At 44.4% G+C, this 17803-nt stretch overlaps 1 protein-coding gene across 2 annotated transcripts; it reads right to left on the bottom strand.

The window, feature by feature from the left end:
• Nucleotides 1-82: 82 nt before the first annotated feature.
• rab11fip4a (RAB11 family interacting protein 4 (class II) a) lies at nucleotides 83-17200 on the bottom strand. Of its 2 annotated transcripts, XM_069721584.1 has the most exons (15): nucleotides 16921-17200; nucleotides 11661-11748; nucleotides 11285-11373; nucleotides 8449-8612; nucleotides 8200-8361; nucleotides 7143-7277; nucleotides 6634-6669; nucleotides 6195-6303; nucleotides 4597-4700; nucleotides 3972-4112; nucleotides 3614-3695; nucleotides 3164-3301; nucleotides 2917-3063; nucleotides 2127-2270; nucleotides 83-2044 (listed from the first exon to the last, which is right to left on the bottom strand). In XM_069721584.1, the coding sequence occupies exons 1-15, from the start codon at nucleotides 17071-17073 to the stop codon at nucleotides 1928-1930; spliced, it is 1809 nt and encodes a 602-aa protein (XP_069577685.1). In that variant the 5' UTR covers nucleotides 17074-17200; the 3' UTR covers nucleotides 83-1927. The 2 variants fall into 2 exon arrangements, with proteins under 2 accessions (XP_069577685.1, XP_069577686.1); XM_069721585.1 differs by lacking the exons at nucleotides 11285-11373; nucleotides 11661-11748; nucleotides 16921-17200 and adding an exon at nucleotides 10501-10607.
• Nucleotides 17201-17803: the final 603 nt, after the last annotated feature.

A 17803-nucleotide genomic window follows, 5' to 3' on the forward strand; every position in this document is an offset into this window, starting at 1 on the left:
CAAATAAAGTTTATTGTCATTAGTATGGCAGATGACAGTCAGCTGAGAGAAATGAGAAATAAAAACACAGCAGAGAACAAAGAACCAGCGCTGACATTGTCATGCCAAAGCAAACAGATTTTATTTACACATGTAGTCACTCATAGCTTCATGTGTGGCAAACAAGTCAAAGAAAACAAAGTGAACACGTGACTTGTGACAGACTATATTTTTCTTCCAGCATGTTTAATGTCATTATTCCAGGTAATATAAGTTGGCTATGACATGTGTGCTATATAACATAAGCTGCACATATTTCATGTCAAAACTCTCAAATAGGCTTCGTAGTGAGTGGATGAATGCACATAAACAGTGTAACTATACTCTGTACAACATTTACAACGTATGAAATCACTAACACGGTGTCATAAAGAAACATTGCAGTATTATAAAAAAAAAGCTCACAATGAACAATAAATCATAGCTAGACTGCATGAAATCATTTTTCATACCTCGTATGCAAATGCGATAAAACCTGTATAATAATTAAAAAAAAAAAAAACGGATAAAAAAAACTAACGATCTGTGCAATGAAGCAAAACTATTTTCATCTGATACATAATATAGTGCTTACAGTTTACTACTCTCACTGTGACACACCTGTGACACACCTGTGGATCACCGCGGTGTTTGGCTAGCTGATCTAGGTCACATCGTGGGTGCAAGTACGTGTGGAAAAATATTTAAGTTTCATATTTCATTTAAATTAGTGGAGGTGGAATTAATTTACAACACAGGGACAGTAAAGTGGTTCCAGGCCGGTTCATGATCACACTGCAGGAAACCAGGAGTCAGTGGACTTCCTGTCATGTTTAATTTGTAAATGATCTGAATGAACACACCAGGAAAATCTGGTTTGAAGGAGCTTTCATGTCAACAAATGTCCTCAAAATACATCAAGGTGCAACAGACCCGTTGACTTCTTGTTTACATCCATGTTTGTTGGTCATCAGTCGTTTACTTCATTCATTCTGTCAGGCACATCACCTCCACCAGCTTAGCAATACGACATGAAACTAAGGGCGGGGTATGAAAGCCATGTAAGACATGAACACTGAGAGGAGCTCACTGCTTTGCTCCACAGCACTACTAGTGGTCAGAAACCCCACAGGGCACCTTTAAGGGGATTTGAGGAGGACCAGGTCCAAATGAAACCAGTCCTTTTCCTCCTCTGATGACAGAAAGTGGCCACAGCTAAACTTCTGCAGTCATCAGCGTTTCTTTGCACGTTGTTGTTTGTCTGATGTGCAAGTTCGTCATCAAAGCTTCGTGTGAAGAGTCGATGCCCTTCGACCGTTACGTGTCAAGAGGTTTTTGTGTGTGAAAACGGTGAGATGTTTGGATTTGGCACATGATTGCAGCTATTGGCACCTTTAAATATCTTCGCTATAACAGAGAAACTGGGCAGGTTCAAGGTGTTTCACAGACACAGCTCCTGACATTAGCAGTTGAACTACAGCTGAGGATGTTTGTGATGTTGTGTACAGCATATATTTATCATGTAAACATTCAGTGGTGTTGAATCAGTCAAATTAAAAAGGGACAGAAACGCAGTGAAAAACCTTCACTCTCCTGACGGGATCCTGTCGGCGGTTTTCACCGCTTTTACATTCGCCTTGAATGAATCTTTTGCATCAGTCCGGACCGTCGTGACGGACGGAGCCGCTGTAGAGATCAGTGTTTATCCAGAAATAAAGTGAACCATTCATTGTTGTGTGATTCCAAATCTTTTCAAATGTAAGAGCTTGTTGATGGACAAAACACTGCAGAGCAGCTCAACAATGACCGACAGGCTGAACAGGTGGATGTGAAGGTGCAGATTCACGTGTGTGTGTCCGTGTGTGCATATGTGTGTGTGCGTGCGTGTGCATGTGTGTGTGTGTGATGTTTAACCCTTGATCTCCAGGATGGACGGGTTGTGGTCCAGAATGGCCAGAATGATTTTGTCCATGTACTGCCTCAGACGCAGGTTGATCTCCTCCTGCTCCTTCAGAGCGTCCACCAGCTGACAGACAGGGAGAGAGAGGTGCATTAAAACGGCGGTCACGTCAACAGCGAGCGTCTCGTCCGCCCGGCGACAGACTCACCTCGTCCCTGGAGGCGTTGTCGATCTCCGCCGCCAGGCACTGGGCCTTGGTGTGACAGGCGAACAGGTTCTTGGCCTCGTACAGACTCAGAGTGAGAATCTGAGCGTTCAAGTCGTCGTTCTGATCCCGCAGCTTAAAGTTCTCCTGCAGAAGCAGAGACAAGATCTCCTCAGAGGGATGAAGGTGTGGACGGAGGTTTAAAGAGTTAACCCGCAGTAACACAACTCTAAAGTCAAATAAACTATTACTATCTCGAGTTACCAACACTGAACACGCAGCTGTTTGCACACCAGATTAAAACACACTGCAACAGTTTTAGTCCTTCTGACAGAGAAGAGAGTCTCTGCAGGATGTCCCCACTAACAGGTTAACCTCCTCTAACGGGTTAACCTCCTCTAACGGGTTAACGCTCCTCTAACGGGTTAACACTCTGCCTCTGACGGGTTAACACTCTGGCTCTGACGGGTTAACACTCTGCCTCTGACGGGTTAACACTCTGCCTCTGACGGGTTAACACTCTGCCTCTGACGGGTTAACACTCTGCCTCTGACGGGTTAACACTGCCTCTGACGGGTTAACACTCTGCCTCTGACGGGTTAACACTCTGCCTCTCATGATTGGTCACATTGAGTCTGACTACACCCACATGACCTCCTTGGAACCTTGATTGACAGCTTCTGTTAACTGAACCGATATTGACGGATGAAGCGGACCGACTGTCCCGTAATCTGAACCGACCGAGCAGCAGAACCCTGCGAGGACGGGAGAACCGAGCTGAGTGAGTTCTGACCTGTTTGAGTCTCTTCACTTCGTGCTCCATCTCGGTCTCCCTGGCCTTGGCGTTCAACTCCGACAGCCCCTTTCCTTTCCCAGGATGCTCCATCTCCAGCTTGAAGCACTGCAGATACTCCAGCTCCCGGCGGAGGTCATCGATCAGCTGCAGAGGAAAGACGCACTGAAGCGGACCTCCAAAACATTTCTCATCTCATCTTTGTTGAATATTGTGGGCGAGTTGTTGTTGAGACATCCTGCCTCACCTCCTGCATGGACTCCTTCTCCTTCTGAAAGTCGTGGCGGTTCTGCCACAGCTTGTCCATGATCTTCCTGTAAAGGTCCATCTCATCCTTCAGCCTCAGACTCGTGTCCTCCAGCTTGTCCGTCATCCTCTGCTTCTCCTGCAGGAAACCATTGTTGTGACATAAATTCACACTCCCTCTCCTACTATTATATATATTATTTACCTAGAAGGACACTCAGAGTATCAGTAATATGGCATAAATAATAGTTATAATATATAATAGTTATTTACGAGTGCTCAAACTTGAACCAGGAAACGATGATGGCAGAAAATTCTTCACTTTACAATCACTTCCTTTTCAAAATAAAACTCTCTAACTTTTGGATTACATTAAGAACCAGTGTCGTTGGAGGAATTTACCGTTTACAAAACTGTATGAAAAATATGTGAGAAAGAAAACCGGACTCACCTGGTCCAGTTTCTCCGTCTGAGACTTCAGTCTGCACACGTTTAACTTCATCTCTCCATTCTCGTCTTCCAACTGCTGTACCCTGTCACACACACACACACACACACACACACACACACACACACACACACACACACACACACACACACACACACACACACACACACACACACACACAGTTTCAGTGAACTACACAGAACTGCAGCACCTGTCGGACCACCTGGTGTAGTTTGTGGTGACGGAGAATAATAACCGTCCGTGTTTCCATGTGATGGTTTCAGACCTCGACTTCAGCCAGTTGAAGCACGTCGAGCGTCGCGGCTGAAGTTTCCCTGTCGGTCTGTGGTTGTGCGTTTACCTGTTACACAGCAGGTCGATCTCAGTGTTCCTGTCTCTCTCCATCTTGCTGTAAGCCTCCCGATGCCGCTTCATCTCCTCCTCCAGACTCTGATCGGCCTTCGTCTCGGCGTCCTTCACCTGCTCCTCCAGCTCGTGCACCCTGGGACGAAGGAGAGAAACCACAAGCGTCTTCGTCACGTTCCCGTGCACACAGCGATTCTTCTTTACGTTTCTATAAGACACTGGGTTTGAGTTGGTTGAGAGTGTTTTGGGGTGCCAGGTTTGTTTTTGATTTTCTCCTTTATCAGATAACCTTTTGAGACGGAACAGTATTTATTTTCTTTGTGTTTTTTCTTGGGCTGCGTTTTTGTTGGTTCGCTCTGTGTGTTGGGATTTCTTTTATAATCAGATTTATTGAAAATAGATTGTGTTTGTGGTCATTTTCTATGAACCACCTTTTGTGTGTTCTGTATATTGAAAACTTTGAATTATTTCTTTTGTAAATAACTGTTATCTTTTTATGTTTTATATTTTCGATAATAAAAGATTAAAATAAATACAGTTTTAAAAAAGCAGACTTAAACTCTTCTGTCAGTCAGTGTGTGTGTGTGTGTGTGTGTGTGTGTGTGTGTATGTTGTCCTACCTGTGTACAAGATGTGTGTTCTCCTGTTTGAGTTTGGACTTCAGGTCTCCATTGGCCAGACTGTCGCTCTCCAACTCCGTCACCTTCTTCTCCAGATAACTGACCTGAAAGAGACACAAGCAGGCGTTTGACTCGTCTCAGGGACACGTCTAGCTGAGGACGAGGCTGCAGGCGTGTCCTCTGAACCACAGATTTACAGCCCGTCTGTTCACCAGCTGACAGGAAATCATGGAGCTGCAACTCAGTGCACACAAAGCAGACAGAAAACTGAATATTGATTAGTGTAAAGGTGTAAAGGTACATAGTTCGCTGTATTCATGTTTCTTTTTAATGTGCCGACTAACAGAAACTGTGATGAAGCGTATGAAGAGAGTGTGAATGCTGGATCCAGGACAGCTCAGGTTCATGTGTTCATTTGGCCTTCAGCTGGTCATCACACCGGATTAAACATGACAACAATGCGTGTTGTGTAGTATGTCAGCGTTTCCCCTCAAAGGAAGACAAGGTCAGCCGTTTATGTCAGTCACTGCAAAGTCATATCAAAGAGCTGAAATACAAAAAAATAATAATAATAATCATCATCTTCACACGTTCACTTAACTTGCATCTGTGCTGTTTTTGCTCAGTTACAGTTTTGAACAAACCTGAAATTTGCTTTATGTTTTTGTTCTGACTTTGTTACCGTCAAACATTTCTGCTGGTCAGTAAAACTGGTGTCAACCAATCAGGAGCCTGGTTACATGTTTAAACAGCTCTGGTAACATTAACACTCATATCAACACTCTGCACAGAAATCAGGTTTTATGGGCGATGAAGACGGCAGATTTTATTTCCTCCAAACGAAAGCTGCAACAATTAGTGATCGTTTCAAGAAAAAATATCATTATCATTATAATTAATTAGATATCATCTGATGACGTCAACGTGGGCTTTGATGTAACTATGTTTTGATATTTTATCAAACCATTTAGCTGAGAAAATATCGAGCAGATGAATCTATATTGAAAGTTATCCCCAGTTGCAAGAAGAAGGTCTGACGTCTCGTATCACTGCAGCTTTTGTGGAGAAAGGAAGAAATGTTGCTCCGAGAATAAGACTTGTTTAACCGACCCAGTTTACTAACTGTGTTAAATGTTAATTTACAACAACAACTTCTCTGTTTTTTCCTGTTTCTTTCTAAACTCCCAGCTGCCTAAACAATGAAAAGTTACACTGTTTAGGTGGCCACATGCCACAACTTCCTGTGTATATTTCAAATTAAAAGCCTTGATATTAAATTAAAAGCCTTGTCTTGTTTCATACACGGTCCATCCAACCGTCGGGCTGACAGTCACACAGCTACAGTCACACAACCACATGTCTTCAGACTGGACCCGCAGGAAACCCACACTGGCACCAGACAACATGGACCTGACGCTTTAATCAAAAGTTCTGTAGACACAATGCATGATGGGAACATTTCAACGTTGACTGAAATCCAGAGCGAATCTTTTCGGGAAATTTTTGAATCCTTTCAAAGTAATTGAAACTGTTCTGGAAACCAAAGTTCAGTCTGATTTAGATCTGAGATAAAAACATCAGTGTGTGTGTGTGCGTACCTTCTCTGTGATGTCGAGGTCGCAGGAGTCGATGCTGTCTGTGAACAGATCCTCGGTGCTGCTGCCCTGACTGGACCCGAACACACTGTGGTTGGCCTGGAACAGCTGACTGCAGAGGACACACACACACACACACACACACACACACACACACACACACACACACACACACACACACACACACACACACACACACACACACACACACACACACACACACACACACACACACACACACACACACACACACACACACGGTGGTGTGACATGTGCAGGCCTCTGAAGCTGCTCATCAATTATACGACTCTATAATGACACGTTTATCTGCTGCGATGCTGAAGTCATCTCTGATCTGTCCACTCTGTCTCATGATGTAAATGATGACACACTGCAGTGTCTCTGGTTAAAAGGTCATTGGGAGGAAGGTCATGTGACTCACCGTCCAAACGCTGTGCTGGAAATCTTTCTGTTTGGGCTGAAACACGAGAGAGACACAGAGTCACACACACACACACACACACACACATCTCTTCATCATGTGGTTTTAACAGATGAACCGTTACGAGCTGCTCTCAGCCTCCAACTGTCACAGAGACTCACTGGTGTTTAACTACAACTACAGCAACAATATAGTAACCTCAAACACCAGTCATCCGGGCAGACTGGGATACAGTTGCTATGGCAACTGCTCAGGCTCACCCTGTGATGCGGTTGCAGCGTCTGCTGTCAGGAATGAACAAGAGGGAGGATTTTAAGGCTGAACGTTAATCTGAGTTCTGTTAAGCGAGGTGATGCTGAGGCAGCAACCTGCGTGAGGATGCTCACGTACGTGCGTGTGTGTGTGTGTGTGTGTGTGTGTGTGTGTGTGTGTGTGTGTGTGTGTGTGTGTGTGTGTGTGTGTGTGTGTGTGTGTGTGTGTGTGTGTGTGTGTGTGTGTGTGTGTTCCACCTGTTGGCCTTCAGGTTCCTGAGTCGAGCCTCCAGGTCGTTGAGCAGGTTCACCTTCTTGCAGCACTGAGAGCAGTAGATGTCCAGCAGCTCACTGTTGTACAGCTGCCGCATCTTCTGAGGAGTTTCTCCTGCACTGCAGCGACAAACACATCAACACGTGTCAGTCAAACACGTGACAAACACACATCAACACGTGTCAGTCAAATATATAAAACATGTGAACACGGATCGCTGACAGAAAGCACCTGCAGGACTCTGCAGTGAGAAATGCATTTAGTTCTCCTTTTACTTTCTACAATTTGTTAAATGTTTTGCATCCGTTTTTCTCATCTGTGCATTGCATTGTGGGAATTGAGCAATTTATGTTTGCGTTCTTTATTTTTGTGCATTCCTAGTTTGAAACTGAGCTTTCAGAAATCCAAACTGGAAGCGTTCAACAGCTCCAGCATCAAACGATCAACATGGCTGACAGAGAAAGTCAGCTTCTGATGAATGATTGCAGCATCAGCAGAGTTTAACTGGATATGATCAATGTTTAACAACAGATCCATCAACGTCACGTGTTTCAGACAGCAGCATCGTTTACCAACGCTGTCATGAGTGTTTCTGTCGGAGCTGCTGTGTTGTGTAACGTCACAACATCTGAATAAAAATCAACCTGGAGAGTCACTCCGTCATAGTTTCTTGGAACTGTGTGTGTGTGTGTGTGTGTGTGTGTGTGTGTGTGTGTGTGTGTGTGTGTGTGTGTGTGTGTGTGTGTGTGTGTGTGTGTGTGTGTGTGTGTGTGTGTGTGTGTGTGTGTGTGTGTGTGTGTGTGTGTGTGTGTGTGTGTGTGTGTGTGTGTGTGTGTGTGTGTGTGTGTGTGTGTGTGTGTGTGTGTGTGTGTGTGTGTGTGTGTGTGTGTGTGTGTGTGTGTGTGTGTGTGTGTGTGTGTGTGTGTGTGTGTGTGTGTGTGTGTGTGTGTGTGTGTGTGTGTGTGTGTGTGTGTGTGTGTGTGTGTGTGTGTGTGTGTGTGTGTGTGTGTGTGTGTGTGTGTGTCCAGACTGAGCAGCGACCTAGAGGGGAGCGAGGAGCCCAGGTCGGAGAAGCCGTTTGTTCGGGTGTCCTCTTCAGGACAAGGGCTGCTGGGAGTGAAGTCCACGTCTTCGCCTTCACCGTAGTCCTCAAACTGCTCCTCCCCCGAGATGACGGACGCAGACGCTGAACCAATCAGGTGGCTGGAAGTGTACAGCACAGGTTAGTGTCACTGGATGTGATGCAGGAAGTCTCCATCATGCCTCCTCTCTGGTGTGCTTGTGACTGACCTGTCTCGGCGTATCGGATGCAGGGAGGCGGAGCTGTTGGCGTTCTCAGTGCTGCTCTCCATGTCACACTCCCCGTCAGCACCACAGCCCTCTCCGTACGCACTGCATTCTGGGTAGGAGCGCGTGCACATGATGATCGGAGGGCCCAGCTTCGCCTCACCGTTCTGCACACACAAACGAAATAACCAAAACTTCATCAGCAGTTTCTGTAGAACAGATAAACTCCAGCATAGAGGAGCTTAACTTTCTCATTTCCATCACTATGAATATGTGCGGCTGATAATCAGACTCAACACGCACATAACTCCAGACGGACGAAGAGGTCGTCAACATCTCCGTGCACAACATTTCAAAAAGCTCATTTCAACATTTCAAAGTTGATTTGATGATGGAAAATATTCCAATCATCTCCGTTGGACATCAGAAATAAATATCTTCTAATATCTATGAAGCGTTCAGAGCAACTCCACCATACATGGATTCATTCAGGACATTTTTTGCTGTACACTGCTTTTTTTATCATTTAAATTATGAAGCAGAACTTTTAATTATCACAAAATATGTATTAATATATAGTTTTGATAGAAACAAAATTGTGATAACACATTTTGCTCTGATATCCCTGCTGTGTAATCTATCACAGTCTGACAGTCGTACTTTGACCCGGGACAGTTCGGATCATAATGAACTGAAGCTTTACGAACATTTTCAAACTGACGCTTGACCTTGAAGCACGTTTGGGTTCAAACTCGAGCTACAGCGACCTCTAGTGGTGTGTAGGTTAGTAAACACGAGAGTCCGATGCTGGTTCAGGTCAGCTTCATGTCTGGGGAAGCGTTCTGCAGGTCAGCTGCACCACAGCCGGGGTTTAAACCAGAGGACGCAGCAGAAAGTTTAGAGATGACGGGTGTTTGTTCTAGTTAACAAGTTTAAACCTGCGTCAACGTGACACTGCAGCTCAGCTGATGGCAGAGAAACAGCCCCTCTGATTGGAGGAAGTTGTTCTCTGTACATCTGATCGGTTTTCTTTCCACGCAGCTGCATTTCATTTAATCAGGTACGTTTTAAACAGGATTTCATAAACCGGTGATCCCACAGAGCGTCTGTGGTTTCTGATCTCCTGGGATGCAGCATGCCCCACATATCTATATTAATAATGCACGTCTGTGTCTGGCTTCACCCGACTGAGGTACCATGACAAGGTCACACCCAACATACACACACACACACACACACCAACACACACACACACACACACACACACACACACACACACACACACACACACACACACACAATCTTCTCCTCAAAACAGGTAGATTTCATGCCGTTCTTACCGAACACTTTGATTTCGGTCTTCCTATGAGGACACACAGAGTCCAGCAGACGCAGCAGTCGATCTTTCATTCATCAATTATACACATGTTGTGTCTGAGATGAGGAGGCGTGTGTGCAGATGTGGAACGATGAAGAGTCAACGAGGAAGTCAGAGCATTAACGGAGACCAAATTGTTCAGCAGGAAAACATGTGAATCAGGTGAACTTCAGACTGAATTCATTCAGCATCCAGCTCATCTTCCACCTCCACAGCCCAACTCCCAAAACACAGAAGGAAACCCTGAGAGTTCCTCTGACGCTCTGACTGAGAGACTTCTGTGTGAATCAATAATCAAATACTAAAACTAAACTAAAACATTCAGAGGTCTCTTCAGGGTTCATCCACTGGGAGCTCCTTCTGTTCACCAGGTGGAGTCTGTAACCTTCAATAAGTCTCAGCCCAACAGACCTCCTTCACAGCAGACATGATGACAGGTGAAGGTGAAAGAAACTCCGGTCGGTGTGAACACACACTTAATCCTGAGAACAGCTGCAATTAGCAACCTGAGTGAAAACACCTGTGTGGGCGGAGCCTGGAAACCACTGGAGCTTCAGCAGTTTGGCTTTTCACAGAAATTCAATCAATAAAAGTCTCTCTCTCTCTCTCTCTCTCACACACTCTCTCACACACACACACACACACACACACACACACACACCCTCCCCCCCTCTTACCATCTGAGTGTGCCCACCATGCGCCTCCTCTCCAGTCCACCGCCACCAGTCACACGGTGTGTGTGTGTGTGTGTGTGTCGTCCACATGAAGGATCCACTGAAGCTCCTTCACACACATGCAGCTCTGCAGTCGTTCATGTTTGAATCACACTGAGGAAGAAGCCCCACCTCCAGCTCTCTCACCACCCCCGTCCCTCCCTCGCTCTACCACTCTCTTGTTGCTAAGCAACTGTCCTGTTGGGCTGCTCTCTGGCAGGGACATGAGCAGCAACACACACAGTAATGTATGAGCCGCTGCATATTCATAGAAGTATTTATTATTCATGCATGTTGGAGTCACGTCAGAGCTGCGTGGAAGCTGCAGCGCTGCCAGCAAAATAAAATATCAGGTGTAAAATGGGAAATCTTTCATTTATCTCAGAAGGTACTTTTAATATATTTGAAGTTGTATTTCGCATCTGATAATGAAGCAGGCAGCTCTGTGGACGCCTCTTTCTTCCAGAAAAACATGATGAAAAGTTACTAATGGCAACTCATAATCAAAAAAGTTAAACATCACATATACTCACAAGTTATGATGTAAACATGTCGACTATCCAGGACTAAATAGTCAATCAGACTTGTGAGAAACTTTGTACAAAATCTGACGTTTGGACTGAAATGTTTGAAAAGTCAGTGTCTCATTGACTTTTAGTTGAATTCGGTTTCATTTAAACATCTTTAATTAATGCGTCAGAAAGCTGAGTGTTTATCCAGCATGACATCAGAGAGCTGAGGATTGTACCTGGTAAACATAACCGTTGTCTGTAACAGCCGGCTGGCTGGAGGACAGACCTCCAGGACCCACAGCCATATTTAGTATCTCCTCACAACCTGGAAGGGAGGAAGGAAGGGAGGGAAGGAGGGAGGGAAGGAGGGAGGGATGGAGGGAGGGATGGAGGGAGGAGATAAACCACAGCTGGTTAGCTTATCTTAGCCTAAAGCCTGTGTCGGTCCCTTGCTGACCACATAGCATCACTTCTAAAACATCACATGAAGGAGGCTGTTATATAGATATATACAGTATATCCTATATATGCTCCTATATAGACATATATATCCTATATATATGCTCCTAGCTAGATATATATAACTCCTCTGTTCACGTGTGCTTCTCTCACCTTTGATGGCGAACACGCCGTGGCAGAAGTCCTTGAAGTTGATCTTGCCGTGAGTGTTGGGATCCAGATACTTCGTCAACTTCTTTACCTGCGAGACACAAAAGTGAAATGAAATTTATTCAGACAGCAACAATCACCAACGTTCAATGAGACATCCTCCATCCGTTGATCTCCTCTCCAGCTTCGGGTCAGAACCAACGAGTGAAACCTCCAGAAAATGTTTCTGCAGGTGTGTCAGCTGTTCTCGTCACTTTTAAACTCACTTTCTCTCCTGCATCTCCTGTCAGCTCATAAAAAAATCTCTGTGCACATTTTCCACTTTTCTTCAAATAAAAACTTTTAATTTCCAGACAAATTAGTGAAGCTAAAAAAATTCTGCAGCGTAAAACCACCTCAATATCGTCTGAGAGGAAAAAGGAGCAAATTCAAAACGTCTCCAGGGAAGAAAAAAATCTGTTGTATAACAGCAATTAAAATGTATGAAGGTTCAGGATTTTGCAGATGAATAAAAATAGATAGAAGTAGAGCTGAAGTTCATGATGAAACTCAGAGACACTCACATCCTGACAGGTAATAAAACAACGAATAAAAACACCAATAAATGAATCTTCGACTTCTCCAGAATGTGTGAAGATGTGATGAAGGTCAAACATGGTCCTTAATGTCCCCAGTGAGACGTTTGCACATCTCTCATCTTAACTGTCTCCTCATGTCCACACAGAACAACGTGAGCACAGAGGAACGTCTCAGTTCTCTGAGGACCCAGCAGGTTCTGATGGATCACAGCCGGGTCAGCTGTCAGGCTGTAGGTCCACTTCAGACAGAGATGCTCTGTTTAATCACAGTGAACACTTTCTAATCATGTGCTTCTGGAGTTTAATTACATCTGATTTCATCTGGAGATGATGTAAACAACACCATACTTTAATAGTGAATATTTACAGGATTATTTCAGTGACAATAATCTGAGCCACCGGTTTTTTATGTTTCTTTGCTCTGCTGATGATGTCGTATTTCTGCCTCCTCATCATCTTCACACTAAGTTGACGTAACGTGTCCTCTGGTTGAGATGACTCGACAGGAGAATGTGTGTGTGTGTGTGTGTGTGTGTGTGTGTGTGTGTGTGTGTGTGTGTGTGTGTGTGTGTGTGTGTGTGTGTGTGTGTGTGTGTGTGTGTGTGTGTGTGTGACACTTAGGTAGGTAGGTAGGTAGGTATTTACTTTATTAATCCCCGAGGGGAAATTTTTTCCCGAGCAGACGATGGAAACATTATCTGACTGACAGGTTTGAATCTCAGCGTTAGTAGAGTGAATCTGAGTCTGGATGAACAGGTAGAAGCGAACTGTGGAGAGCAGAGGACACGTTGTGAGTCGGCTTCTCACACACACACACACACACACACACACACACACACACACACACACACACACACACACACACACACACACACACACACACACACACACACACACACACACACACACACACACACACACACACACACACACACACGCACACACACGCCATCACACAGGCGTCAGTCAGAGTGACCGTCAGGACTCGTCTCTCTCACCACAGACAGTGAAGCTGTTTGTGTTTTCATCTGTGATTCTTGAGGCAGAAACATGTTTGAATTCAGATAAAATCAGAGATCTTTTTATGATGCTTAAAATCATCACATCCACCAACGAACGTCGAACCTGATTGTGACAGAACAACTGAGCAGAAGTTAGAGGATGATGTATAAACAAAGGTATTTCATCAGCATGTATATATTAAAGCGACAGCGCAGCGTTGGCTACAGAACAATAAAAGAAGCGATTAAATTCAGACGATCTTTTCATTTCCCCAAATCACAGCTCAGAGTCGAGCAGCTCTCAGATTCTCAAGTCTCTCAGATATTTGACAACACGACAACCATCATTAATCTGCCAACTGGCATCAGTGCGTGAAATGAATGGAAACCAATGGCCAAATTTTAGAGGCTAGAAACAGGTTTTAAACATGAAACACGTGTTGAAAATACAGCGTGTGCACGAATAAACACAAGAAATCCAGATGTTTCATATGCAGCCGTCTTTAATCCTCACAGCGTGGAGAAAGCGGTTTGTCACTGAGAGCAGAGCTCATAGGCTGCCTTCTGCAGCTGGGCGGATCATTCATTACTTTTTAATCAACCAATCCGCTCGGAGACTCCGCGTGAAGCTCCCGTCGCCACGGTGACAAAGAACACAGAGATAAGAGGAACAGCGAGAGGGGAGGAGGAAGATGAAGAAGTAGCTTCCTTTTAGTACAGCCGAGTTATTTTTAGTAACGGTGTTCTGGGTGTTCAGGCGCCATCTCACTGTTCGACATCATTTATCTGAGCGCTTCCAGGGTTTAACCTGTTTCATCCACTACGAACGCACATTTCTACAACACCATCGTTTCTTTGTCTTCCAAGATCCTGATTTACACAGCAGAGTTTGAACAACCCAGTGCGATTAATCTGAGAGAGAACTGAGAGTTCTTCTGGTGGTATATTTATGAACCCTGTAACATCCATGATCTGCATAACAAACACAACATCCTCTGAAACCTGAAACCCACCAACAGGAAGAGGTTACAAAGACATGACAATAACACAACTTTGACCTTCAAAATAACTGCAGTGTGTTGTTTATTATAACATATTATCTATTATACACATTCTTTGCTGGTTGAATTTCAGCATATTGAAACTAACAAAATGTGGAGACAATGCTGAACTTTAAAGTCCATCAATAATTACAACACACAGTGAATCAGACCGACTCCAAACCATCAGATCCTCCATGTGTATATGCACGTCATCATGAAGAGACTTTCACTCGGAAGCAGGTCTGTCCAGCATCACCCCAAAAACAGTCATGTTTTCAGTCACAACACTTCAATTAATACAAATAATACAGCACTGAACCTGAGATTGGTACTGAGCTCTCCATGGTACTGAACTACAGATTGGCACTGAGCTCTCCATGGTACTGAACTACAGATTGGCACTGAGCTCTCCATGGTACTGAACTACAGATTGGTACTGAGCTCTCCATGGTGCTGAACTACAGATTGGCACTGAGCTCTCCATGGTACTGAACCTGAGATTGGTACTGAGCTATCCATGGTGCTGAACTACAGATTGGCACTGAGCTCTCCATGGTACTGAACCTGAGATTGGTACTGAGCTCTCCATGGTACTGAACTACAGATCGGCAGGGAGCTCTCCATGGACTGAACCAGAAACAGGCCCTATCTGCTGCACCAGTGCTGTGACAAGGTACAACATCAGACAGAACATTTAGATATCCCTTTGGAGCTAAAATGAACCAGTGTAACAGGAGAAAATCACAAAAATATGTGATGTGCTTCATATAAAGTGGTCACAAAGACATAAAAGTTGGGAACCACTGTCTTTCATGTAGATGTACTGAGATTATACACCCAATCAATGTGACTGAAGAGTTGTACTTCTTCAGTTGCTGATCCCTGACAGGTTTATGGATTCAGTCACATGTTGGAATAGAAAATGAATTGATTTCACTTCGCTGCATTTGGACCAATTAAAGACACACGACCCAGTGACGACTTATTTTAAGCCAGAGACTATTTGCTCAAATGTCCACCTCAAAAAACATCCCCAAGTAACAGCTGTGAGGCCAAAATGAATAACCTTGGGCTCTATGGATCAGAGACACATGGGAAGATTTCGAAATGCAATAAATCTGCTTGTTGTCATCACCAGGAATGATGAGGTTAACGCCACAGTGAGGGGTGTCGGACCGAGAAAACTCCACTAAAGACTGACATTTTGACTTCTGCCTCCTCAAAACTGTAAATCAGAGTAAATAACAGCCTTGAACAGTGAGTCAGTGACAGTGATGTTACTGAACCTGCTCTATAAACTTTGAACTGCAGACAGATTTGATGCAACAGAAATAAAGCACAACAGAGATGCATCCCTTTTATGTCTAAGCACGTTTGGGAACCTTCCAATACTCGTGTTTTAACCCTCGTGTTGTCCTCGGGTCAAAATGACCCGCAGCTGTGTTCAAGCAAGTTCTATTTTATTTTCATATTTTTTGGGGATCATTGGTGACAAGGAGGCTGTGAGGGTTTCTTTAAAGAATAATGACCAATGATCCCAAAAAATATAAAAATATAGAAATAAAATAGAACTTGGTTGAACAGAGCTGCGGGTCATTTTGACCCGAGGACAACAGGAGGGTTAATCACAGATGTGTCCGGTCCTGCTACAGGGCCCTTCAGAGTGGAGGGGGTGTCACAGCACTGTTAAAACTACAGCTGTAATTCTTCACTACAAACCCTTCAGCTCTGGTTCAGCACCATGGACAGCACTGATCAGGACCGGCATGTCCCTGAGGCCACATTATGTCCTGAGGCCACATTATGTCCTGAGGCCACATTATGTCCTGAGGCCACATTATGTCCTGAGGCCACATTATGTCCTGAGGCCACATTATGTCCTGAGGCCACATTATGTCCTGGTCGACTGGGGCTTCTGTCAGGAGTGGAACTTCCAGCAGTTTGATGTCAGTATATATACACTATAATATATATATTATATTATTATTAATATTATGGTGAATCAATTGTGAACATTTGAATTTGTAAAACATCCCAACTGTTTGTTAAATACCAGCTGATCGCTGTATTTTTTATCAATGAAAGTATTTCATCACATTGAAGCAAGAGTAATAAAAATCAGATGTTCCAGGAAGTTAAGGAGGTTAAAAATGTCCCACAGTGGCCGAATAAATTACATTTAATATGTTGTAAATCATAAGACCTGTACACACCAACGTCCTCCTATTTAAGACTGATGTATTAAATCCAACCACCACAGACGTCCTTCAAGTGAAGCTGTTTTATGCTGTTAAATAGGCTGGAACCGTTTAATGGTATGGAAACCACAGGTGGACACACATGACGTCACAGCACAGGGACACGAACAGAATCCGTATGACAGGTCTTCGTTCATATCAGTCAAACCGCAGCACAGCAGACAGCTCAGGTGTCTTCATTCAGTGACGCACACGTCAGAGAGAAGAGCAGAGCGCGAGCGGAGGAAAGCGACGTCAAAACGAGCCTCGCGCTCACCTGAGACCGTGGACACGGAGGACAGGTTGTCTGCGGCTCGAGTCTGTCTGTCAACACTTGTCACAAATTGACGTCGTGAACACCTGAGTTAAACACCTGAGTGTGGATGTAACGGAGCCCGCCTCACCTCGTCTCCTTGACCGAACTGAAGACCGAGGTCCACCAGGTGCTCCACCCGGATGAAGCCGTCGGCGTCCTCGTCACAGACGTCGAAAACCTCCTTGAGCCTCCGCAGGAACTGCAGCAGCTGGTCCTGGTTCGGAAACACGTATCCTTCCATCGCAGCGGGTGTCTGAGTGGTGACGGTGCTGGTTCTGGATCAAACGGACCGGAGGAGAATCGGGTCGGTGGCCGCCATCATCCTCAGCTCCGCCGGACCGACTGCTGCCGCTGTGACATAAGCAGCATCTCGCGGCGCTCAAGAGGCGCGAGGAGTTCCGGAAAACGCCGAGGACTGACGATTTGAGCACGAGGCGTTACGTCACAGGCCAGCTGCCAACGGCTGCCTAATCAATAACCCAGGTCCGAGGGGGGAAAGCTTTTTGGGACATTTTTACGGGTACCAACTGGCTACTGCCGGAATCAACTCTGTATTATATAAAATCACAATACATATCCAACCAATCTATACTTTTAAAAATGTTTGGACATTGAAAACAAATGAACCAGAATCATTAATACATTTATTTTACCATTGTACACATTCTTTTATTTTCTGGTCGAGAATGGAAGATTATATGATGGAGCAAAATAAATATTAATATTGAAACTAAATGTTAAAATGTTATCACATATTTTGAACACGAAAATCATAATTTTGAGTTCATTATAAATGTATTAATTCTCGATGCCAATTTTTTCACTTATAAATGTAGAATGTCCAAAATCTCCCCCCAAACTTCACCGGATGTTCGGGTGAATTTAAAGATCATGTTCAAACTCTCAAATGGATTAATATTGAGAGAAGTAACGAAACTGTTCAACTTCATGATGAAATTCTTGCAGAGGAA

This window comes from Brachyistius frenatus, unplaced genomic scaffold (assembly GCF_029030835.1).
Source record: "Brachyistius frenatus isolate BFR_SWC_R1_liver_20210118 unplaced genomic scaffold, ASM2903083v1 Contig_268, whole genome shotgun sequence".
NCBI classification, from domain to species: domain Eukaryota; kingdom Metazoa; phylum Chordata; class Actinopteri; family Embiotocidae; genus Brachyistius; species Brachyistius frenatus.